Here is a 24972-nt window from a genome sequence, read left to right on the forward strand (position 1 = left end):
ATTTCTCCAGAATAATTTATAACAACCAGGGTCTAGTCAGCTCAAATCTGACACCCAAGGGAGAGGGCTCTAGTGCAAGTTTCATACAGAGCGCCTGGTGAGGTCAGCCATCCCACCTGCTACATTGTGATACTACAGCTTGCCATGCAGCCAGCGTCTTACTAGCAGAATGTGCAACAGGGAAGCCAACGCAGCACACAGACAATTCATATCTCTCCCCCCAACAACAGCAAGGCTGCAGGGAACATGTATAAGAGAGATTCTCAAGGGCTACCAATGGCAGAGTGTCTCTCAGAAGACAAAAAAGGATCTAGAGTACTAGCAAGAAGAAGTGAAGTGTTAACAGGTTTTTGCCTCTGGGGGCACACTCACTTCCCAACAGAACAGCCAATGGCAACAAGGTCCCCACATTGGCATGACATTCTGCTGTAAGAAAAAGTCATTTGAGACATTAGTTCATTATGTCCAACTGAATACCATCACAGAAGGGGTTAATTTCCCCCACAAACAGTGCAAGGTAATTCATGCCCTGAAATTTATAATTTACACAGAATTTCCAGAGATTACATTTACCTCTAAAGCTCCCTGCTGTGAAGATGCAGATGAGACCTGCTGTGCTAAACTCACTGCAGGCTGTGGCACTTGAACCTGTCCTCCTAGACCGCCCAGAGGAACTAAAATGTTCTGTTCCGCATAAGGCTGCACCATTGCAGCAAGATAGCCTGGCTGAGCCAATGCATCAGTGGGTAAGGGAGGGGACAGTACTGCAGAAGGTATGCAAACAGAGGCCACAGCAGAGGAGGGAGCAACATTTGAGTCTCCTGGGTATTGCGGCGGCAGCCGAGGTGGGAAGCCCTGTGACAGAAATGAGGAATCTGAGTTAGTGCATTTCAGGGGAAGTTAGGAAATCAGCAAGAAAGGCTGAAAAAAGAAAACATAGCAAGTCAAGCTGCAGGGGCATGTTCCAACCTGAAATCCTTCCAGAACGTTCAAGCACCTCTAAAAATAATTTTTCCAAGAGGAACAGAGGAGACTACCCAGGTAAACAAGTTCACCTCCAGAACAATCATATAGTATAAACAGCAAATTCTCTCTCAGGGCTCTCACAAAAGAGAAGAGTTTCAAAGTCCCTAGTGGGTAAATGAATCCTCACCTTCCAACTCCCCCATAGTTATCCATGAAATCATGAAGTGGAAAATCTGAAGAGCTTGCAGGCTGAATGGCCACTACTCAGACAGGATATGCAACTGCTGCTTGTAATCTCTCTTAACTAATAGTGTTCCTACAATCTCTCTCCCCTTTCCAATCTCAGGAGGTGGGCTGGCCTGAGTGCCAAACATTTCTACACACCTCAAGTAAATAGTACTTGCTATTATCTGCTGTTGAACAGCACATTTCAATGTAATATATATTACATTACAATAGTGGTAAACATTATATGTTGGACCTATATTCCCATCACTACGCAGTTTGTCCCTTTTATACTCTGACTGCAGTAAATGTTTAACTTTTAAATAATCAGACACTGATTAGCTCCTGTCCATCTCAACATTCCATGTTTGCATCTGATACTTCACTCATGTCCAGGGCTCACAGTTTGGTTTATTGTTAAGATATCAATTTTCCCCCAATGAGTTGTGCCAAAAGACTGGCATTGCCAGACACCCCACACAGGGTCTTTCCAGGACACAGACCAGCATTTTGATGTCTTTGGCAGGGGTAATAAAATATTATCAATTTTCAAATTCATAGTTGTCACATATAGCAGAAAAAAATACTAGCTCTTTTAGAGAAATTCCATTGCCAATAAATCCATAGTTAGGTGTCCAAAAACAAAATAAAATTTCATGAAACTATGCCCTCTTGCATACAAGTGCAATGAGAGAACTCATCTGTTCATTTAAAAAAAAAAAAGGGACAAAATGTGGCTTGTTCTCTCTCCTGCCAAATTTGGGTATTGGCAAGTATCTGCAGCACGCAGATCAGGTCTAGTGCCCCAGAGGAACAGAAGATGAGAAGACCTCTTGCTGGCTTGCAACAATACCTGATACAAAGCATCTCCAGCCGGAAGTGCAGTTTCAGCAGCTTGTCCAAGGCTGGCTGGTAATCCCATGGACTGAACAGCTGGCTGCAGGAGCTGTGGGAGAACCTGGCTGGGCAGCTGGGCCGCAGACTGTAGAACAGCTGGAAGCTGGCTAGGGACAATGGTTGATCCTACAGGGATAGCAGCTGCTGCAGCAGATGTGGCCAGAGTGAGTAATGGCTGGTTAATGCCAGCTGCCATAGAGACAGGCAGAGACTGGAAGCCTGGCTGAGCCACTGACGCATGAGGTGCCGCTATGGGGAGCTGAGAGACTGAGAATTGGGGGAGCAGGGAGGTTGACAAGGACTGTCCCATAGGGAGAAAATGAGAGCCAATGGGGATGGTTGGGGCAACTGATGGTTGAGGGAGAGAAGGTGCTGCAACAGGTAACTGAGGTTCGCCTTGGATGATCGGCACTGCTTGGGAAACAGGAAGCTGGGGATGCAAAGAAAATAGATATAGACTTTTTAGGAAGCAGGGTTGCAGAAAGCAGATTTTTAATGTATGAGTCAAAGAAAAAAGAATTATTTAAGTTATCACACCCTTTAAGAGTGGAGTGGGGAAAGTAGTTGGTAGAGAGGCTGGAGAGTGGATTGCTGTTCCAAAGGGTTCTCATTTTGCAATTCGTTCCTGAGGATCTCTAAACCACCTTTTGCAACACGTACGTTGTGTTGGGGTGGAACAGCAAGGTCTGAACACTGCTGCAGCATCAACATGTATGTAAACGGACTCTGGTCCTCTCTCATTCTAATTCTACAATCAATCCTCTCTCCCTTGCCACTGTCAGCATACAGAGAATGGCAAAGGTCATGTCAACTGAAGCCAGCAATCAACTGGAAAAGAAGTTCAAACGTACAAGCAACAAAAACCCTTTTAATTTATCAAAGCTCACATTCATGGTATCAAAAAACGTGAGCCAATCTGAAATAAAACCATTCAGTAACAGAAGCATTTTGGCCAAGGAGTGAAGGAGGAAGGCTGGTAGAAAAGAGGAGGACAGTTCAGAAGAGGCAGTGTACATGGCTCATTAACTGGAGAACAAATTTTTGATTATGAACACAAATGTAATTTGGACGGAGAAGGTTTCTCCTACATAAAGTGTCAACAATGCCACATGAAACTCCTCAAAGTGCAAGTGACATTATTTTAATCTTTGCAGAAGTTGTGTCTTGTCACATTTTAGACAATGTGACAAAGATCTCTATGTAAGAAAGGCCTCCTTAAGTGCTGTCACTTCTCAACTGAACCACTGAGCTTCTGCCACATATTCCAAAGAAAGATTCCAGGCACAAATTTTTTAAAACATAGTATGATAATCGTGTCACCTCCAGCAGTATTTTCTGAACCATTAGGAAAGAAGGCAGACCAATAAAAGAGGCAGCCAACAAAGGAAGAGAAGAGAAATCTCCTAACTTTGCAAAAGACCAACTTTAATTACTTGAGTCCCAGCTGGTACCTGAGGCATCGGCATGATCAATGGAGTCTGAGAAACTGGTTGTGATGGGGTAGATCCACTGGAAACTGATGACTGCTGCAGCTGGTACTGTCCTGTCTGCTGGGAAGGAGCCAGCTGCTGTGCACTCTGTTGCAAGGAGGAAAGACGGCAAGAGATTATTTCTCTTCAGATAAAAACATTCCTCAGATTTAGATGCATTTGTGTAGATTTTTCCTAGGTTTTCACTCTCTCGTTAAATACAGGAGATAACTATATACAATAGCTGTTATTCGGCAGTATTAAAATAGCTCTGGCACCAACACTGAGCCCTAATATTTCACTAGTTACAATGGAAGCTAACACATCCTGTTAATAGAATCAGTGTAAATGTAAAAACAAACAGAATATTATTCACCATAGAAAATATTTCATATCATGAAAGCCAGATGATCAGACAGGGCTACCTAGAATAGGCAGATGTCAAAGATGTCAAGAGAAGATGTACAGTTTTTCTGAGTGGAACCCCTGTTGTGTACCTATCAGAAACACAGATGTGGGAACAAGTACAGTAACTCCTCGCTTAACACTGTAGTTATGTTCCTGAAAAATGCGACTTTAAGGGAAACGATGTTAAGCAAATCCTATTTCCCCATAAGAATTAACGTAAATTGGAGGGGGGAGGAGTTAGGTTCCAGGGAAATTTTTTTCATGAGACAAAAAATTATATTATATATACATACACACAAAGTTTTAAACAAGCAATTTAATACCATACACAGCAATGGTGATTGTGAAGCTTGGCAGAGTTGGTGAAGTTAGAGGGTGGAAGAGGGTGGGATATTTCCCAGGGAATGCCTTACTGCTAAATGAGGAACTAGCATTCGGCTGAGCCCTCAAGGGTTAACACATTGTTGTTAATGTAGCCTCACACTCTACAAGGCAGCACAAATGAAGGGAGGGGAGACAGCATGGCAGACAGATAGAAACAGAAAGACACACCCTGTGTGTGTGGGGGAGACAGAGAGAGAGATGCACATTGCCCCTTTAAGTACACTAACACCACTCTAAGTACATTGCCTTTTTAAGTACATCAGGAAGTTGAGACAGCAGCTGCAGCCAGCAAGCTCCTTCCATCCTGAGCCCTGTCGTGTCCCCACCCTGCTCTATATGGAGAAGGCTTAAGCAGGGGGACACCCTGCCATTAGCCCCCCTTTTCTTCCCCCCGCATAGCAAGCGGGAGGCTCCCGGGAGCAGCTGCAAGGCAGAGGGCAGGAGCACCACATGGCAGTGCGGGGAGGGACAGCTGAATTGCCAGCAATTGATAGCCTGCTGGGCAGCTGCCGCACAGGGAACTTAGGGGATCTGATGGGGGGCTGCCAGTCCACTCTGGTTCCAAGCTCCCACCAGCTAGCTGCTACGGACTGCTCTTCCTGCAAGCAGTGGACAAAACAGGCGGCTGCCAAACAAAGTCATAAGGGAGCACTACGCAACCTTCAATGAGCATGTTCCCTAATTGATCAGCAACATAACGAAACAACGTTAACCGGGACAACTTTAAGTGAGGAGTTACTGTATATTAGACAGCTAGTAAGACTGATTTCACATTATCCTACAGTTACACTAAGCATAGCTGCTTAGCATTAAGCCTGTCCAAAGAAGTCAAGTTTCAGAGTAGCAGCCGTGTTAGTCTGTATTTGCAAGCTGCAAGTTAAACTTACTACACATCAGTCCCGCCTTTAGGAACAGTTATTCTTACCTGCTGACTTGGCTGTGTAGGCTGGGATGGTACTCCCACCGATATACTACTTGAGGCTGACTGGCCTTGCACCTGTGTCTACAGGGGAAAAAATGGAAACAGGTAGAATCATACTGGGCATTTCTGCAACAAGCATCTATAATTTCTGACTAGGATGGTCTAATTGGAACAAATTTCTAGTGAATCCTAAACAATACTATGGCTTAAGTTTAATATGGAGATATTCAACAGAGCAGAGCATTATGGGGAAGTGATGAGCTCTATTTTGTTAAGCTTTCCAGAAAAACTAATACCAAAAAAAAAACCAAAACAACCTGTGAAAACTAAAACAGCCCTCCACATTAGGCAAGTCAGTCTATCAGTTTCATCCTTCCGCAGTGTTTCTTTAGGATCTGCGTCAAGCTGTCCTGGTACAATAGCCGGGAACAGAAGGCATTAAACTTTACATTTACATACTGTGAGCACACTTAGGTGGCCAGGGGTAAAAGAAAGACAATGAAAAAAGGATATGAAATCTGTATCCTTGAGCATCAGCTGAAGAAAGATACAGAGTTCTAGACCAGTATTAAATCAAGCCTGTGTGTGTGTCCTGGGCTCACTTTGAAAGACATGTCAAAAATCCAAACCAAATCTTTTCCAGATTCTCAACACTAATAAATGTTCAGAGCCAATCAGTTGGATCAGCTGCCGGAGAGACAGAGGGTTCCAGTCCACAGAGTCCTAGCTAATACAAAAAGACATCTTTGAATAAATAAGCAAATAAAAGAATGGATGAATGACATTACAAGTGAATGTGGAAGAGACTGAAGAAACGGTATGGTAACTAGCCCCTCAGCAGTTTTGTTCCCACTTGACTAAATATCTTTCTGTATCAGAAACTGGGACATACAGTAACTATACACCTTAGTATAGCCCAGAAAGCGACAGTCACCCAGCTCTCTTTCTTAGTTTGTCACTCTTCAGTGGGAAGGCTAAAAAGTAGAAAGTGTCTAGTGCATTTAGAAAGTTGCATAAAGTACTGTATGAAATATTATTCCTTCAAATTATTAAAGCCACAAGATTTCCCTTAGACAGTGTACAAACCTGCAGTATATTGTTTCCATTAATACTTTTGGAAAGCGTTCCTGTGATTTAAGAAAAAACCTTGGAAAGCATACCACCATCCAGGGAAGCTTTTTCTTTTACTCTTAATAGTTTCTTGAAGGCTTTGCCTATTTGTTACAATTTAAATGGTACATACCAAGATAATACCTCTTCAATATGAGGACACACTAAGTCCTAAATCATGCACTATTTTAACACATTAGTCAAGAGCTCTTAATAAAATATATCTCATGTATGGATTATCTTCCTTATTTTGGGCTACCTTCCCAGCCATTTGTTTAGTCTTTAACATACAACAAACTTCAGTAAGTGGTTTCCTATGTAACAATATTTATAGGGTAGTATAATCCCACATTTTTTCAAAGCACTTCACTAGACTTTCACTCCACTTCACTCTGCTTACAGTGAAGGTTCACTATGCTCCCTTCGAGTGCAACAACTGTCAACAGATTAGTGCTTAGAAGCTGCATTCTGAAACAGCTATCACCACAATCCTCTACTTGTGTTGAGTGGGTGGGAAGAAAAGCAGTCTCCACTACCCCATGAGGAAAGCATTCAGACTGAATCCCTGGTTCCTGACCTTTCTACATCTATATACTGCAGAATAACAAAGCTCCTTTTCTTCCTAAACAACATCTCCTCCACTCCAAAAAATGGGCTAGCTCCACGTGCAACTGCAACAGTGAAGAAAGTCCGAACTTCACTGCTGAAATGAGGAGAGTGAGGGAGAAGAGAAGTCTTCTTCTAGCTAGGTCCTCTCCTCTCCTGGCTATTGCAAGTGAAAATACTACATGTACCAATAAAATATGTAAATTCCAACAACATTTAAGTTTGTTTTATTTTTAATAGTCCCAGGTTCTGCCATTATGTGGAAGTGATACCATATGTATATCAAGCTCAGACAATTTGTGCAATTGGCTTTTGTTTACATTTTAATTTATCAAAATAGTTAACTTGGAAAATAAACTTTCCTAAGTAATCTTCAGAGTGCTCCTTCAATAAATACATTCCCAAATCTGTGTATATTTACAGACACACCTCATCCCCTGAAATCCCTTTGAAATCTAGTAAGAGTTTCACCTGCTTCTGGACAGTGGACAGATCAATTGGCATTTTAGTTTTTCTATCCTACATTGTATGAATAGTATATTGTTAAACAGTATTAAATTCTTCAATTGAAGACACTGACTGCATAACCAAAGAACACACGATTCTTTGGTCACAATATTTCTTCCCACAGAATTAGTCGTACCTTATTGTACCCAATTCATAACCTCTTCAGGATGAAAAGCCAACCCTGCATTTCAGTCCCCTGCATCTCTGAGCTGAACATCAGCTAGGAAATAATGATGAGTACTGACTATTTGCCACAAACATCAGAAGGCCCCAACTACCAAGATTTTGCCTGGGCTGAAGGTATAATGATTAGCTGTTGATGTCTCACTTATTTAGGTGAGACCTTTTAAGATACTGAGATCCTAGTATATTACTGATATAGCGGGAACATATCCTCTAAATTCCAAGATCTAGAACAACTTTGAGTGGGGAAGGGAGGAGAAAGAAAGAAGGGAAACCTGGCTCTTAATTGTGTAAAGGAGGACTTAAACAGCAGAGAAATTCTGGAATGGTTGCTCCTGTAACCTGAGGGTAGAGTGTAGGTGGTCCTAATGAAAGCGAGGTAGACAAGGCCTGCTGAGCTGAGGCTCCCTGTTGGAAACAGATGAAGAGCTGTGATTCTTGAAATACCTTCTGAGGCAACGGGACAATGGGCAACGAGACATCTGAACCAAAAGCTGTAGATGACCCTCCTGTCGGGGGAGGAGACTGGAAATCACCAGTGTCAGAGGAAGTCAGCTGTGATGAATCACTTGAGTATTCTGGACTTCCCTCTGGCCAGCTGTGTCTGATAGATCCTGTTCTGGGCACTGTTAGCTCAGGAACAAGGTAGTTATACTGTTCCTCTGTCACAGGCTGGAGGCGACCATGCAACCCTGTTGCCTGAGTGGACTCCTCCTGATTAAAATCCATCGACCCCCGGCAGGTTCTGTAAATACGTTGAGGTAAGATACCCCCTTCTCCTGAAGCCGAATTTGCTGTGTGTACATGGAACTCAAAAACACAGCTTGTTCTGCCATCACCACTGTGAGTAAGCACAGCAGGTGCAGAATGAGGAACAAATACCTGGTGAAACTTCATCTGTGTGGAATCTGCACTTAATGGAGATGAAACACTGGACAATGGTGAAAGTGGGCTGATTCCAGAATCCAGCCTCAAGCTCTGTACGTGTCTTGGCAGGAAGGTCTGCCCAGATTGGTAGTCATAAACAGAGTTCTGAAGAGGGCCACCTACCACTTGCTTCTGTTCAGGCACCTGTTTCAAGTACTCTTCAGTCCCATAGGAATTATATGCTACTGTATCGTAATGCTCTGGCAACTGTGGCTGGTAGCGCATGCCCACTAAGTAAACTGCTTCTTGAGGCATTCTATAGTGAGCATCCTCAGGAGGTGCTGAACTGACTTGAACATGTAGGGGCTCTCCAGTGACCCTATGAGCTGTAGTGCCCAGCATAACGACTGCCTCTGGTGTCCAATTTGTGGGGCTACCACCAGGTGGAAATAAACTCTGGCCAGTTTTCAGCAAGGGCTGGAAGTGGCATGTTTGGGCTTCCAAGAAGGAGGTACTCTTGCGCCGCTGAGAAATGGTGACCTTCGGCGGGCAGATAGGTGGTGGCGAGAAAGACACTGACCGTTCATGAATGGTTGGGAAAAATATCTGTGAATCTGGGAACGTTGGTGTTCCCCCACACGGATGCACCAGAGACTGAGGCTGTATTGATATGAACAAGACAAGTAATTCATACATTTAGAAATGAAAGGACATGAACATGCACAGCTCACTAGGCAGCTGTGTAGTAACCTTATAGAGTGACTACTCCAAGTTCATGATCAACAACACATACAATGCTTTGGAAATTACAAAAAAGGAAATATCCATTAAATACATCCATGGTGAACATGAATCATAGAATATCAGGGTTGGAAGGGACCTCAGGAGGTCATCTAGTCCAACCCCCTGCTCAAAGCAGGACCATTCCCCAACTAAATCATCCCATCCAGGGCTTATGACAGCATATAGAAGTATTTGCTTTTGTTAGAAGCTGCTTTTCCATAACAACCCCCTTCTTCTCATTCACAAAAGAGAGACAATTTGCTGCTGACAATGAAACAGACTTACTTTCACGGTACCTGCAACTGCTTTAAGTTAAGCCTTTGAGTTACTGATCTGTGTGCAAGTTATACCTAAAGAACAAATTCTGAATTAGCTAGCAGTGAGGCAACAATCTCTTGATTTTGTGTTTACAAGGTCCACAAAAAAGGCAAGAAAGGGAGGAGAAGAGATCTTCAGTTTTTGGTTACTTAACTCAGATTATCTCCCATGAAGATATATTTCTGTTACCCTCTCAGAAACCATTCAGTACTTGCTACATGCTAAAAGGCAATGGAATGACCCTCCTAAGGTTGCAAGATTAAGCCATCTGTTAAGAGTCACTCATTATGTTGCATCATCTTTGGACTCAGTTTTTTTTCAACTGCCCTTCCTATTTGTGGTACTCAATAGGCAAGCCATTAACACTCATTAGAATTGACTAGACTACTCCTGTATCTCCAATCTGAATAGACCTGTATTAAACCAGCAGTGACGTTCTCAAAAGCAAGTTACACACTTTCTGATTTAAGTGTTAGGTTAGGCTCATCCTGGCTTTTTTCCCCAAGGGTCAAAATGAAGGGTGAGGAAAGGTTGTACTGTAATTTGTAACAGTGATGCATTTTCACTATATATGACACTACTTATTTTCATTAGCACCTCATACTTTCTACACCAACAGTACTTACATATTTAATTCCTCTTGGGAGAACAGCAGCAACCGTGCAATTACTGACAACTACTACAGGCTATTGAAGTCAAAGAAATTGCCAAGAACTGCTTCCAATTGGCTAGAAGTTCAAGTCAGTTAGGAAGATCTGGTTCAAGGATAATTCAACAGCAGGGTAACAATCAAGAGCATCTATTTCCAAATGTTCAGTGAGATGCTTTCATCTCACTTTGCCCCAGCGTATTGAGCCATGATGCAATATTGCCCCTCTTTTAGGAGGATTCTACAAGAGCTATCAGCAACTGATTTCTCCATGACATTGTGATTGATTATAGTGAACTCAAAGAATCAAACAGATCACTTAATTTCCCCTCTGGAAAAGCAGCAGCAAACTCCCATAGTGCACAATACAGTGTATAAGGACATGTCCTTTATACTCTATTCCTGTGTTCTGGAAATTGATTCCGTATTCCCAAAGTTCCCCTTAAAAGGAAATATTTCCTCAAATTAAAGAATAAATTGAAGCCAAACACACTTCTAACTTCAAACAGAATCAATTACTCTAGAAAGAGCCTTCCATTCATGCTCTTAGTATCTAACATCTGCTCTAACAGAAGCAGTCTTTCCACCTCAAAACACAATATTTATATAGGAATCAATGGAAACTTAATTGTAACTTCCCTCCAGAATCAAACAGAAGGATGCTGAACTGTTTGCTACTCCTACTGATTTGTTTTAACATTATAAATCTAAAAGGTCACTGTCCCCACTAAAACAATCCTCTGGAGCAAACCAGCTGCTACTAGTAAGTTTTAATACCTGGTCATATTTGACATTAACAATTTTATCCAGGACCTGAAAGAATGTCACTGACTGCCTAAAAGCAGAAGCAGGTGCACTAACCTTATGGGACAGACTAGATTGCAGCTTCTCTCTTTATCTTCTGTGATACATTTAGTCCTTTCCCTAAAACTTTAATTGAACTTGGTGCCAACATTTCTTATTAGTTGTTACATAGATTCATAGATATTTAGGTCAGAAGGGACGATTATGATCATCTAGTCTGACCTCCTGCACAAAGCAGGCCACAGAATTTCACCCACCACTCCTGCGAAAGCATGGTGCTTCCCAAAGAGAAGGGATCAGCACTCTAGTTGCATAGGGCATAGGATTTAAAAAAAAAAAATCTGCTCCTCTTTACTTTTATTAAACCAAACCAGGATGTATTTAATGGTAACTTATCTTTGTGTGCCAGGAGGCGTACAGTAACACATACAGGAGTGACAAAGAGGGAAGGCAGGCTGGAGCGTCGGTGCTTGCGTGGAGAGGCAGAGTGCATGGGCAGGACATTCTCCAGTACTTTAGAAAGCTTTTCTGCAAAGGTTTCCTCAGGGGCAGTCCGAAGGTAGGAAGGAGAAAGAGGTGCACACAATGCTGGTGGTGGGGTAGAAGGAATACTGGGAGGGATGCAGGGCAGAGAGGGAACAGCAGAAAGATGGGGGACACAAACTGACATGCTACGACCACGTTGAGGCTAAGGAGGAAAACAAAATTAAGACATGAATGCTTTAAAAATGAAAAGTTGGACAACTGTAATGAGCTAACACAAAAAGTCACACATACATGATAAGACTAATGCTGATTGCTATGTATGCAAAGAGATATGAGGGAGTTTAATGAAGGCCAGCACACAGGGAACAGGAAGTGTGCACCTCTGAGGACTTGCTTGCCTTGGATTATTCAACAGTGAAGAGTGTTCCATTAATGCTCCTACCAAAAGCAATTTGTATGTGCACACGAAGAGCAGGGCTGACAGATAGGAGATATTTTCTCACTGTACACTCATTTCAGGAAGCTTTGAAACAGTATTTCCAGTACCAAGCAACTTTATACATGAAAGACCCTCGGTGCTTAATTCACAGCCTTCAGATGTCCACACTAGGTTGACTGGGGGAAGGCGTGTACGTCAGAGTCAGTGATACTTGTCTCTCCAGTCTTTCTGCTTGCACAAAACCTATCTCATTTTCTATAAAGGAGTTTAGCTTCCTATACATATAACTGGACTGATATGGTAATAACTTGACTGAATAAAGTCCTAAATCTATCCTAAGAAATTAAGCATCATCCACAACATGAATTGTGGAGCAAAAAGTTAGAGTTTAATATTTGGAAAAAATTGCTTCTTTAATATTAGATTTATTGCATTTTCTAGAAGATGGCTTTGTTAAATAAAGAGCCAAGATTTTGTGATTTTGACACAACCCAGAAGCCATTAGGTCAAAATCTGACCCAATTAAATACTTGTAAAAACGAAAGAAGTGGAAAGATGGAAGTGCTAGTATAGCAGCCAGCCCATAATTTCAAGATTTGTTCCTCTAGTCATTGAAATGTCTCACAATGAACTGCCCCTTTGCCTTCAAAGACAATTGAACTCAGAATGTAAAAAAATCCAGAAAAATCCAGATTGGTGGTTTTCTGGAGACCTACCACTGATTTTAGCAAGATTTTTCAGATTAGTATCTGGACTGCTCAGAAGAATTGTTAGTGGGTTCCCTACTGTTACTCTAGCCATTCAATCTGGAAGCCAGGCATGTCAAGACTGGAATGTTTTCTCATCATAGCCACATCCTTGGATTGAAATATGGAAAAGTAAGAGAGCAAGCAAAGGACTACTTTAGACAGCTTAGAAGCTTAATTTGATTAAGAATCAACAGCGCCACAAACCTTCAGGTTAAGTGCCTTTGAAAAGGATGGAGAGGCCATTTATTCATCAATGCAATTGGTAAGTTTCTTCAAAGAGAAAGGCTGACACCACTAACAACTGCAATAAAATTCCCTGCTATAGATGCCAAAACAGAAACCTGAGGATTCCCAAGACTCAACAGAAAATGGTTTTGTATTCTCCAGATATGGTACCATTATTTGCCTCTGAGTTTGCAAATGAAGGAGCCAGCAATGACAGCTGAATGGAAATATAAATACTACAGCGGTGAGAGGCAGGATTTTTTTTTAAGAGCTCCTACAAAGTCAGCATTGAAAATGTATCAAGGGGGGAAAAAAGGGGTGCCAAATAAAGGGTAACAGATGAATAGTGGAAAAGGTATTTGTGGCCTTTGCAGACTTTCCAGGGAAAGGAATATGCATGGCAACTGACAAGCAACTCAACACAAGCTATAAATAAAATGGGAACACACAAATGTGGATCTCTCCAATCTGGAGTGCTTACATGCAGCATTCTATAATGGTTCAAAATTCTTACCTGTGACACCTGTAATCAAAGCCTTACAGAATATACATGTATCAAGTTCATATTTATAGAGCAGCTCTCATTAAGTTATTCCAATACCTCTGTCTGTCCTTTCAAGAACTCTTGGTGCTTGGAACTTCCACACTTACTGTTAAGTGTAGCAGAAGCACAGCTATCCTGAGTGAGACTAAGCATAGACTTAAATGTGAGATAATACCCTCAGCTTAGGTTTGCATCAGTCAAGACTGATACTAATCCACCCATTTCACTCTAAATGCATGCCGGAGGGGGGGAGGAGGGGGGAGACACGACACACGGGACGGGACACCCCAGATTATTTCCTGTTCATCCTAAATTAAGTGCTGCATTTGAGAAGGTCTGCATACAGCCTGAAGTGTTTCACCTCCCAGACAGATTCTGCATTTGCATACAATATGCACAGGCTTGGCAGAATTCAAGTTCTATTTTTTTTATATAAATTTTGACATAATAGCAATGTATATTTTAAGCATTTTTATTATAGATTTAAATTGTCAGTTGTGCAAAACTATAGGCTTAAGCACTTTTCAATATTAATTTTATCAATTTAAATTTCAGAGTTGTGGAAAATTATGGCAGACAGATGTGAGATTCAAAAAGTTAAGCTTTATAACTATTATAACACAAACTGCCAATATCTCATGCCAAAACGTACAAAGTAAGTATCCCTAAATCAGGCTCAAGTTCTCAAGCAGCATTTTTCTTTGTTTGCCTATCTGTCAATTTTGATCATCTATGGAAATATTTTTTCATCATTTGCGTGTATGGTAAATCAACATTTACCAACAAAAATCTTATCCTTCCAAGCTTAAATATATACACTGCAGATGAAAGGCAAGAGGAAAGTTTGCAACAAAAACAGACAAACAGAATGAAATAATCCATAGTGTTCTGTGTGCCTTTTGAGGTTTGTGCTTACCACTGTGGGTAGCTGATATCCTCCATGTTGTTGAGACTGCGCTTGGCCAACTGAAGCTGTGTACCCCTGGATTGTAGCTGTTGAAATAGTCTGTTCATGCTGGGAACCATAGGACACAGTTTGCTGGCTACTCACACATGATTCAGTATGAACAGATGATCCCTGCCCGCTGTCAACAGCCCCATCAGCTGCAGATAAAGACCACAAGACTTCAGTTTCAAAAACAGTACTGTGGACTCACAAGTTTTAGTCTTGCTTGAACATTAAAAGTCCAGACTTTCAAAAATGGGTGCCTAAAGTTAGGCTCTGAAATATATGTTGCTTGATTTTCCGAAATGCTAAGCTCCCAGCAGTTCCTAAGTGAAGTCAGAGCTTACAAGTACTTTGCACTGTCAAAGTCAGGCCACTTATTCAGGTGTTTAAGTATGAATTTGGAAGTCTAACTTTAGGCACCCTTCTGAAAATCTTGGCCCTAAAAACTTTATTATTTGCATGCAAATAATGTCAGTCACACAACCTGCCCTGATTACAGGATGTCTTCCCACCTCCTCCAGGCTCCACAACATGTCCTATATTGAACTAAGGTCTTCAGGGCAGGGTTTACTTTCATTGTGTCATCTACAGTACACTGGCAGTTTTAAAATATTTTATTAAGAGGAAAACTGACCCAAAACAAAGATTCTCTTCCTCCACTATAGCAAGCCCATATATGGATATAACCCTGAGTGTTCAGTCTCAGAGCTCCATCTCCAACTCTGAACTAAATTGATCCGTAGTATCAGGAGACGAGCGTGGAAAGCCACTGACAATCATTTCAACAGCTCCTTTACCTAGACAGAGTTATCAAAAAGTTATTCCCAACTAAATGTGGAAGTAAGAAATTTGCTTCAATTCTGCCTTGCTCTGGACCTCACCGGCTCTTTTGAAAATGTTATCAGGTCCTCTCTGGTAACTAGGGGTTCTTTAGTATTATTATTATTTTCAAAGAGGATGAACAGCTTCATTGCCTTGCACACATAGGTGTATCTTTCAAGTCTGAGTATATCCAAAATAAAATCTTAATATCCAGGTGCCTATATAGGGCACATGGTAACTTATGTTTCTCTCATTTTAGTAGTGCATATATGGATGGGAGATCAACTAGCTTCTCACTATTTTCTCTTCCTCTTACAATCATATACTACTAGAGAGTTCCAGATATGAGAGCAAGAAATGAAGCAACAACTCATTACTTTGGATAGCCCACGATGGGCAGAATTATCAGCATCATGTAACCTGATTTTTCACTTGAAAGGGAAATCAGTAAGACTCCCCAGAAGGAAGGAAAGTAAAATTAAAGGAAGTGGGAGTACATCCTGAATGGCTTGAGGCAATATACTTACACAGAACAGATATGCCGGGCTGTTGATATTGCAGCTGTTGGTGCTGATCAGCCTCTGGCTCTTCAGGCTCTACTTGTGTGGACACTGATGCTGAAGTAGTGGGGATGGCAGTGATGCCAGTGGCAGATGGAGGGTGCTTTGCCCCTGCCTGGGTAGCATTTGTTTGTAGCTGCTGCTCCAACTGCTGCTTCTGACTGATTTCTTCCTGCTTTCTTTTTTCCTGCTCTTCTCGCACCAACTGACGCTGCTCTCGCTTTCGCTTGATCAGAGACACTCTGTCCTTGATTGCTTTGGCCATTGTCTTGTGATCCCCTTCACAGACATACCCTGACTCCACCTAAAGCAAGACACATGGATGTTCACAGAAGTCATATTACCAAGCAATGGTAATATCACATCTTGCCACAGCAATACAAGTACAGCTCTGCTGTATAATCTTCAACTTCCCCGTCTCCTCTGAAGGTTAGCTCCAAACACAACCAATCCCTCGCCCCCTTACATCAGCCAGGGCAATAAAAGGATGGCAGGTTACACCCTAACCTCAGAAGAATGTGTCAGTTGATCTAAAAACACTTACAAATGCCCCAAAAGGGCACAAGAGCCCTTACCATTTCTTGTGCTACATCCTCTGGGACATCTCTCTCCAAGTCAAAGGAAAACTCTATTGCCTCATTGTCCTTGTATTTGCCCTTAAGCTTTTTGATATCCTCAATTCGTAACCAGAGCTTGATGGCAATCTTCTCTCCATCATCTTCCTCTGCTAGTTCTACCCGCACACCAGTCTCTTCTTGGAAGAAAGCATGGTTCAAAAGGTCCTTGATAGCATATCTACACATACCAGGGTAGAGAAGTGGAAAAGGAGAGAAGATACACAATAATTAGGTTTTGACAAAATCAGTAAGGAACATCATCTTCCTTGAATGGCGATCCCAAAAAGCTTACTCTCAGCTTTTCATACTACTCCCATTAACTCCTCTGTTTGTTTTGTGGGATGTGGGAGGGGGGATTAAATCACTGTTTCAATTTTGCTTTTCCAGTGCCAATTTTTGAAACTTTTTAAGATGCAATCAAAGATTAACCCCAAGATGATGCAAAAGCATGCAACAGTCAGTGGCTTAAAATTCACTTGCATCTCAACTACAAATACCTAATCCTAGCAGCACAACATCATGTTAATTACTTAAAATAATGGACAGCATGTCATAAAAACTCTTGAAACTGTATGGCTTTTTGAAGGTTAAAGTACCATAATGCATCTGTTACTCCACATATTGGGCACAGTGGACACTACCATTTAAATAAACTAGTCCGTATTCTATTCAAGATGGTCTCCAAACCCTTGACCAGTCATCTCTGCACTGGTTACCCAACTGTCTCATTCCATTTGAGATCTGTATTTATTTCTGACAGCCCTGGCAACGAATCAGTGACCAACGATCTCCATCATCCCTCTCAGCACAAGTAGTAACATTACCAATGCTGGAGAGAGCTTCACCTATCTTCCTTCCCACAACTGGCAGATGTCAGTGATACCAGGCCTCAGCGACTAAGTGGAAGGGAGATGGGTATTTGATGAAAGGAATAATGCTCCACTTCACACTTCCTTTTACCTAGGTTTAATTATGGTCTTATGCCCTAAATTCAGGCCTTCAACTTTAGTGCTATTTGGGAAGCACTGGTGCAGATTATATTCCAAACAATACATCCCTGCTGAGTACAAATGGTGATGTCAAACTGTACAGGCACAGTGAGATAGAGCATCAATGTTCTCTACTACAAAGAGTGACTGGGTTTGAACATAGTTGTGAATAATCAAATCAGCTAACTCAATGTGATCAGTATAAAATAGTCCAAATCACACTCAGCATCATGTCAGTCATGACCGCTCTCAAGACTTCAACATTTTATCAGAAGTGTATGTACAACACTATCTGGAAAGTTTCCAATACATAGTATCTGAAGCCTTATAGGACTATTCCAGTGCCTTATTCTGTGCTGAAATACAACTGTCTGGGACCCATAGAAGGAGAGCTTACCTTTCATCTTTGTTTTGTCGGATGCATCCCTCAATGATCTCCTTCACTTCAGGAATTGCTACTTTATCAAAGCTAGCTGGCTTGACTCCCTGAAACATACAGAAGTACCAGTGGGGATACAGCAACAAGGAAGCCCACTAATTCATTTGTAATGAAGTTTAAGAATTGCAGAAACCACTTTCATATTAACACAGACCCATATTCTGTAAATACAGGGCCAAGTTCATATCCCCGGTGTGAACTACAAAGATCAATCTGGCACAGGATATCTTGTTCCTCAATCATTTATTACTGATCTTTCAAAAACAGATTCGTCCTTTTTCTCTACCAGACATCCCCTATGTAGTTTGAGGGCTTTAGCAGTTATGTGCTACTCAGCCATTTTAAACTTTAGAAGAATTTGTTGGCTAGAGGGTCACATGTCATCTCAGCAGGGAGCGTCTTCTGTGCAGCTCCAGTGCACTAACCCACATGATTACCTGAATACACTCAGCAAAGAGTTGTTGCTTCCTCCAATTGTTCCAAATTATGGTCATGCAGAAAGATTTAGGCCTAGATTCATCATATAGGAAAGAATTCAGCTATATTGACAATGTAAATTGTTCAGTGTCCTAGACTGAGATTGATTGGGGGGGGGGGGGGGACTTCCCTTTTCCTCAGCCTCTCAGTCAAAAATAAATCTGAAAAGGCAGCAGGACAGTCTGACAGAACAAACAGATGTTAAGATTACACAGGCAGCTCTAACGGGCAACACTTCAGAGTTTTAGCAACACAAGGGCATACTCCTGAGAAAGAGTAAGCAAAAATCACTTCTTACAGCACCTTTTCCATAAGGATCCCATGGAAGCCAGTGCAGATATATATGGGGCTAAATTCCCTTATTTACATGTGACCAACACCCCCACTGATTTTGGTGGGAGCTGTGCACACATTAAGGAAAGCAGAATTGGGCCCACAGAACTTCACTTTATTCAGTCTTCATCTCAATATTAAAGATGGCAACACATTGAAAGAGGAAGCAGCTAATTGTTTATTCATAGTTTTGGTTATCTAAGGTCTCAGTTTGCAGCCAAGTAAACTATAAACTTAAAAATTCAGCTAACAGATCTGTTACTTATGGTGTCGATCACTGCACTATCTGTATACCCGAAGTATCAGCCTGCACCTCTGGCAGATCACAATGAAACCAAGCACAGAGCCAGCCCTGAAGTAGCAGTCAAGGAACAGGGCTATATGAGGTACTTCAAACCTTCATGGTTTGGTGTTCTGAGCACCTAGAGACATTCTCCCTGTATGATATATCAGCTAGGGCAAAGGTTCTCAACCTAGTGGTTACAACATACCACTCTGCCCTGCGTAATGGGAGGGAGGTCATAGGGAAAAGGTTGAGAGCTACTGAACTAAAATTCAGGCTAACAGTCCCTCATTTAAATGGAAGGGGGCTAACATCATGATATTTTCAGTAGATTTCCTACACTAAATTCCTTCCTCTATTGGTTTGAGGACCTTCCAGGCACGCTGCACTGCCTATTTTCTCTCCCAGACGAGGGACAAGTGGGTTCCAACAGGGATAAATGAGTGAGAGGGAAGCACTGGAGTCCAGATTTCTAATGCCTTCTATTGTTATTAGTTGTAGTTTTAGTATGCATTGTTCACGCATCCAGCAAAATGGAGAGGTGTGTTTAATAACCAAAAATTAAGTATGCTGGATGTATTTCACACAAAAAATCCAAACATCTGGTTGATTCTATTCTGGAGGGCCTGTTTCCTTACTCTAAACTTTGCTCTAGCTTACAGATCCCTTCAACTAAGATTCATAGAGTTGAAGAGTATAGTGTGATAAAAGTAAGCCGTGGAGCAGGGCCTCTCAGTGAACATTAAGAATGCTTTTTTAAAAGTTTTTTTGAAAATGAGAACTTTATTAGAGGCCAATGGCCCAGCTGATAAGATAGAAGTAAACTTGATACAGCAACGCGGGCACGTATAATCTCCCAGTTTTCCAGCAAGACGTTAGCAAGATTGTACTGCATTGCAATAGATCTTAAAATTATCTTAATCTTTAACTTTCTCCCCAAATTCCTGGTTCTTTTTTCATCTCTAATCATCTTACTGCTTAAAGTACCAACAATTAGCAAAGCTAAATTCTTTAAATATAGTCACTTTCCAAGCTTAAATTGAGGCCAGGTATTCAAACTTCTAAGGTGGTTACTTTGGCTACATGATCCATTGTGTAATTTATATCTCAGTTTCCCAGCCAGAGATCAGGTATTTCGAGCACAGGGAGCTCCTAAGGTTATGTCTACACTGCAACTGGTAGTGCGCCTCCCAGCCCAGATGGATGGACACACGACAATGGCAGTCAGACATTGTGGCACAGATTAATCATTCGAGTACAGACTCGGGGGAGGGGGGTAGTGAGTGTCAGGCAGATTTATACTCTGCAGCTATCCTGTTCCACCACCCATGCCACAACAGTCACTGCTATTTTTAGCACACTAGCTCCAACAGAGCTAGTGTGCCTCTCTCTACCCGAGCTGAGAGACGCACTCCCAGCTGCATCATAAATTACTAGAGTCCTGAAAGTAGCAACAGCCTGCATATACCCCAATTTACATCACCGACAACAGCAACAGAGGTAAGATGTCAGTTAAGGATCTTTGGGAAAATCTCATTTCAGAAAAGCAAAGAAATGAAATATAAAATGGCTGGCACAGCTGAACATAAGCTTAAGGAAATAAATGAGAGTTTCCTGTTTATGGTACTTTATTCTATGCTCCATCCTTGTAACTGCATCAATCTTGTAAGTGATGAGGAAGTTAATAAGGGGGTCCCAGAACTACAAACGTTACTAGGTTAACAACTGAAAAATACTCCTGGATATTTAACATTAAGAGATTTCAAGTACCTTTACTATTACCCACTGCCTTAAGCTGTAATCAGTCAGGAAGCTCCTTCTCAATCAAAGGCCTGGCTGCACACAACATAATTTCTAAACATACTGTAACGAGGGAGAAATGAGGAAAGAGGTCCTGCGCTTCAAGTGACCTTGGTGTGTCCTGTGTGCAGCTATACACTCTTTCAACAGGCCCTGGAAAGCTGAAGACACTCAAGGACATACTTTATCAGTTTCTTGGCTCAAGCAGTTCATATTAACTAGTTGAGGGTATGCATGGTGTCATGTATTTAGAAGCACAGTTCCCACCTCTTCGCCTTCTCCAAGCCCATTAGGAAGAATCAGCAGTGAGGACAAGCCAATGCATTTTTTTAGAAACTATGGGTTCCCACTCCTGAGTGGCAATGTTCAGTTACAACAGCACTGAATACCTGCCACGACTTTTGTGGTTTACCGGTGTTTGTTACAAAGAATAATGGGCTCTTACAAATGGCAGATTCAAGGAACTGACATATACTTGTTACAGATACCTGTTCTAGACCTGTTTAATACAAAAAATTAGTCTTTTGGGTGTGTACACAGAGCATTTAAATACTTCCGTGCATTGTTAACGTGCCTATAAACATGATATCCAGGCACTAATAGTCAGGTCTTTAGCTATTAACACATAATAGACCAAGCTGTAATATAGAAGCTATCGAGATTAGCTCAGAAATCAACACAAGAGCCAGCTGATGTATAATTAGAAGGGCTATGATGAGGCAGATAGAGTGGATATTTTAACTGGTCAAAAATGAAGTTCGCTACTCTTGTTTTACAATCTGCATCCACATTTACAACAAAAGCAAGATCACTAGTTGAATATTTTATACATCTTTCAGAGTAAATTTGTGAATTTATCAAATCAAATAGAAAGGGTGCTTTAAAATCCAGCAGCTTTCTCTAATGTCCTTGAACAAATCAAAACAAGCTAACATAGGTAACTGAACAAACTCCAGAACATTCTTTCAAAATAGTTTTGAAAACCAAGAAGAGAAACAACTTTGTTGTACTCTGCATGATTAGTATCACTTTGTTCAGATTCAGATTACATCTAGAAAATTGTAGCAATAAATACTTAATTATCTTCCCTTACCAATTCAGAAGTCACTTTTATGTGTTCTTATGGAGCAAATAGTCAATGCTAAATGATTCTAACACCAAATTAAGCTAAAAGTAGTGCAAACAGGATAGATAAAAATTACATATCATGAATTAGGTTGGTTTTGTTTGGATTTTGAATAATATTTAACTTACTTAGCACTATTTTGTTACTTGCAACTGAAGCACCAAACAAAAAGTTACTGTGCAAGACCATAAGCTATGTAAAGAAATGTTTTCAATAAGATATTCCTGAAGATCAATTTTAAAAGTTCATAGGAGCTGCAAACTTCACTCACCCTCAGTTTCTGTACAGCAACAATCTGTATGACAGTATAAGAGTTTTGTTATAATTATTCAGAAGAGAACAAATCACCTCTATGCCAGGCACAAACAAAGGAAGGTGAGAAATAGCCTGAGTTTTCATTATTCCATTGTATTTGCTGTTCCCAAAACTCTTACCCCCCACATAAGACATTTAAGTTTTTCCTAAATACAAAATCAGGTTTCCCACTAACTGGAACCAAAGCACAGTTTATGTTAAGTCAGACCAGTCCAGCAGACTTGTTTCCTGAAGGGCTCCTGCTGCAATTGCAACATTCTTTACTTGAGCTACATGTGCCTATCCAGTACAGTAGAAATTCCTACCCACCTCTTTAGCACTGTCCTTGTGAGAGCAGCAGCAACAGTGGGAATTAATGATGACAAACACCGGACAAATCTCTCTCTTTGTAAAATCCATCAGGAGAGAGAGAGAGAGAGAGAGACAGACAGACAGACACTAAAAATGGGATGAAGGTAAAAAAATATTCCAATACGAGAGTCTGTTAGGTATAGACTTAGCGCACAGCAGAAGGAAAGCAGACATCAAAATTAAAGGGGAGCATGGTTTCTTGTTTCACGCCACTTGTGCTTCCCTTAGTCCTGTACATGAGTTTGCAGAAATCAGAGCTCTGTTCTGATGGCTGCTTGCTCCATTCCAGACCCCAGAACAGAAACGCTAAATGCTCAACAGCAGGTAAGCTTACTCAAGTGCTCCTCCTCCTCCACCCCTCCCCTAATAGCAAAGGCATTACAGGGGCAAGCAGAGTGGGGATCTTTGCTTGCTTTATGCCCCACCTCCAGCCTAGATGGTCTGCTCATTCTCTGCACATGTTTGCTGCAATAGTTAACACTGCACATAAACTAAAACCACGTTTGGCTTAACTCCCACCCTAGTAAATTAGATACTACTGAACTGAAAGGAATAGGTCAATGTCCAGTACAACAACCTGACCAAAGTTTGTTGGCACTATTTAATATATTAAGAAAGCAACAGACACTGATCTGTGATACAGGACACATTTCTGCCTACCAAGTCAATCCAATACCTACTTCAACAGGAGCGCCCTTTTTCTCAACAGTTAAAGAAATTAATTAAAGCACCTTACATATTCTGCATCCTTCCTGGCCAGCACTAACAGTCTACCACAGGAACAGGTAACATATTACGGCTGCAATCATTCTTAAGGTGACTCCCATACTTAACACATTTTATTCCCTTGCCTATACATCTTAAATTCCATCCCCCAGCCTCACATATCCTGTACTAGATTACCTAACTAAGTACTTTATCATTCATCTATTCAACTCTAGTAATTTAAGAACTTGGGAGAGCTCACAAGCTATTACCAGCAGGAGAAGTAATAGGGGTGGGGGGAGAGAAAACCTTTTGAAGTGATAAACACCCATTTTTTTTATGGTCTGTGTGTACAAAAACATCCTCACTGCATTTTCCACTTTTATGCATCTGATGAAGTGAGCTGTAGCTCACGAAAGCTTATGCTCAAATAAATTGGTTAGTCTCTAAGGTGCCACAAGTACTCCTTTTCTTTTTGCGAATACAGACTAACACGGCTGCTACTCTGAAACCTGTCATATGACAGATGTTAGACAAAAAAAGTACTGGGACCATACCAAGATGAACAAGGCTTGTACCAATTCCCTAGTAGTTACTACAACAAGCGCTGTGAATCTCTTTTGTTCACAGCTGCAGAGCCACTATTTTAAGGTGAAATTAAAAGCAACCTTCCATCTCCACCTACTCTTCCCTCCCACACCAAATTAAGGCCTGATGTGAGCAAATCGATGAGGACATACTGCACATCATTTAAAAGGTTATCTTAAATCTCTGAAGACCACCTCACCCCAAAAATCTTCTTGGTACATCCTGGTTCACTGACTATATAAATGCATTCTATTCTGTATAGGATTTTATACTGTGCTTATCACCATAATATCGGAGCACATTCCGATAGCACATTAAGCACATCCAAATTCTATGTTACAATGAGACATTTGATAGCACATTCTAGGACACCTTCCTTGAAGATCTATTTACTGGCAATCACTGAAGAGAAAATTGTAAAAAGGTCATCTGAAATACACTGCTGTGCTGACTGCTCCTCATAGCCTTGTTAGTCAGACATTTTGCGCACAAATATCAGCTCCCATTTTTGCTTAATGCTTTTGCTGTTATGATACATACTACAGCGTGGAGTTTAGTAACCCATTGGCAAGTATGACATGCTAAGGTAGTTACTCCTGCAGTGCTGCTCAGTGAACACAAATGCCTGTTTTTGCAGTCAAAACAGTCTGAAATTGATTTCACAGGAATAGAATTTCTTTTATTCCTTGTTCCATTTCATTCTGCTCCATGGAATTCTGTCTGCATTTTTCTGGCATGCTATGCAAGTTGCACTGTGCACTTTAGTATTCCAACTTCTCAACCCCCTACCGCAACATTCTGTGTTTGCTTTATTCCTTTGAAAAAAGTAGTTTAAGCACACAACCTAAAAAGGAATTTTACAGTAACTGCTTTAATCTCTTCTCCTCAAACATAATGTTCAGATTTATGCAGTCCAGAGGCTAATAGAATCAGTGACAAAGTCAAATTACACAAACAAAGTAATTAAAATCTCCATTATTTTTTTGCTAGGCTGTTAAACTACTGGTTTGAGCCAGATATGGGCTGCTACAAACCATTAGTTTAAGGAATTCAAACACAGCCAATGATTCCAATGGA

General features: G+C 41.2%; 1 protein-coding gene across 5 annotated transcripts in view; it reads right to left on the minus strand.

Annotated features, from left to right (window-relative positions):
* Positions 1 to 24972, minus strand: part of WNK1 (WNK lysine deficient protein kinase 1) — a 170543-nt gene that overhangs the window by 57370 nt on the left and 88201 nt on the right. For 4 of the 5 annotated variants that reach the window (XM_077827393.1, XM_077827384.1, XM_077827375.1 and 1 more), the window contains exons 5-10: positions 17876 to 17964; positions 16448 to 16667; positions 15840 to 16176; positions 14458 to 14645; positions 5275 to 5352; positions 3540 to 3665 (exon numbers count right to left, since the gene is read on the minus strand). In XM_077827393.1, coding sequence (XP_077683519.1) covers positions 3540 to 3665; positions 5275 to 5352; positions 14458 to 14645; positions 15840 to 16176; positions 16448 to 16667; positions 17876 to 17964 — 1038 coding nt within the window. Of the gene's footprint in view, positions 1 to 372; positions 427 to 573; positions 856 to 2044; positions 2519 to 3521; positions 3666 to 5274; positions 5353 to 14457; positions 14646 to 15839; positions 16177 to 16447; positions 16668 to 17875; positions 17965 to 24972 lie in introns of all 5 variants that reach the window. The other variant, XM_077827413.1, reaches the window with a different exon arrangement.

The sequence above is a fragment of the Eretmochelys imbricata genome, chromosome 1 (genome assembly GCF_965152235.1).
Source record: "Eretmochelys imbricata isolate rEreImb1 chromosome 1, rEreImb1.hap1, whole genome shotgun sequence".
NCBI lineage: Eukaryota > Metazoa > Chordata > Testudines > Cheloniidae > Eretmochelys > Eretmochelys imbricata.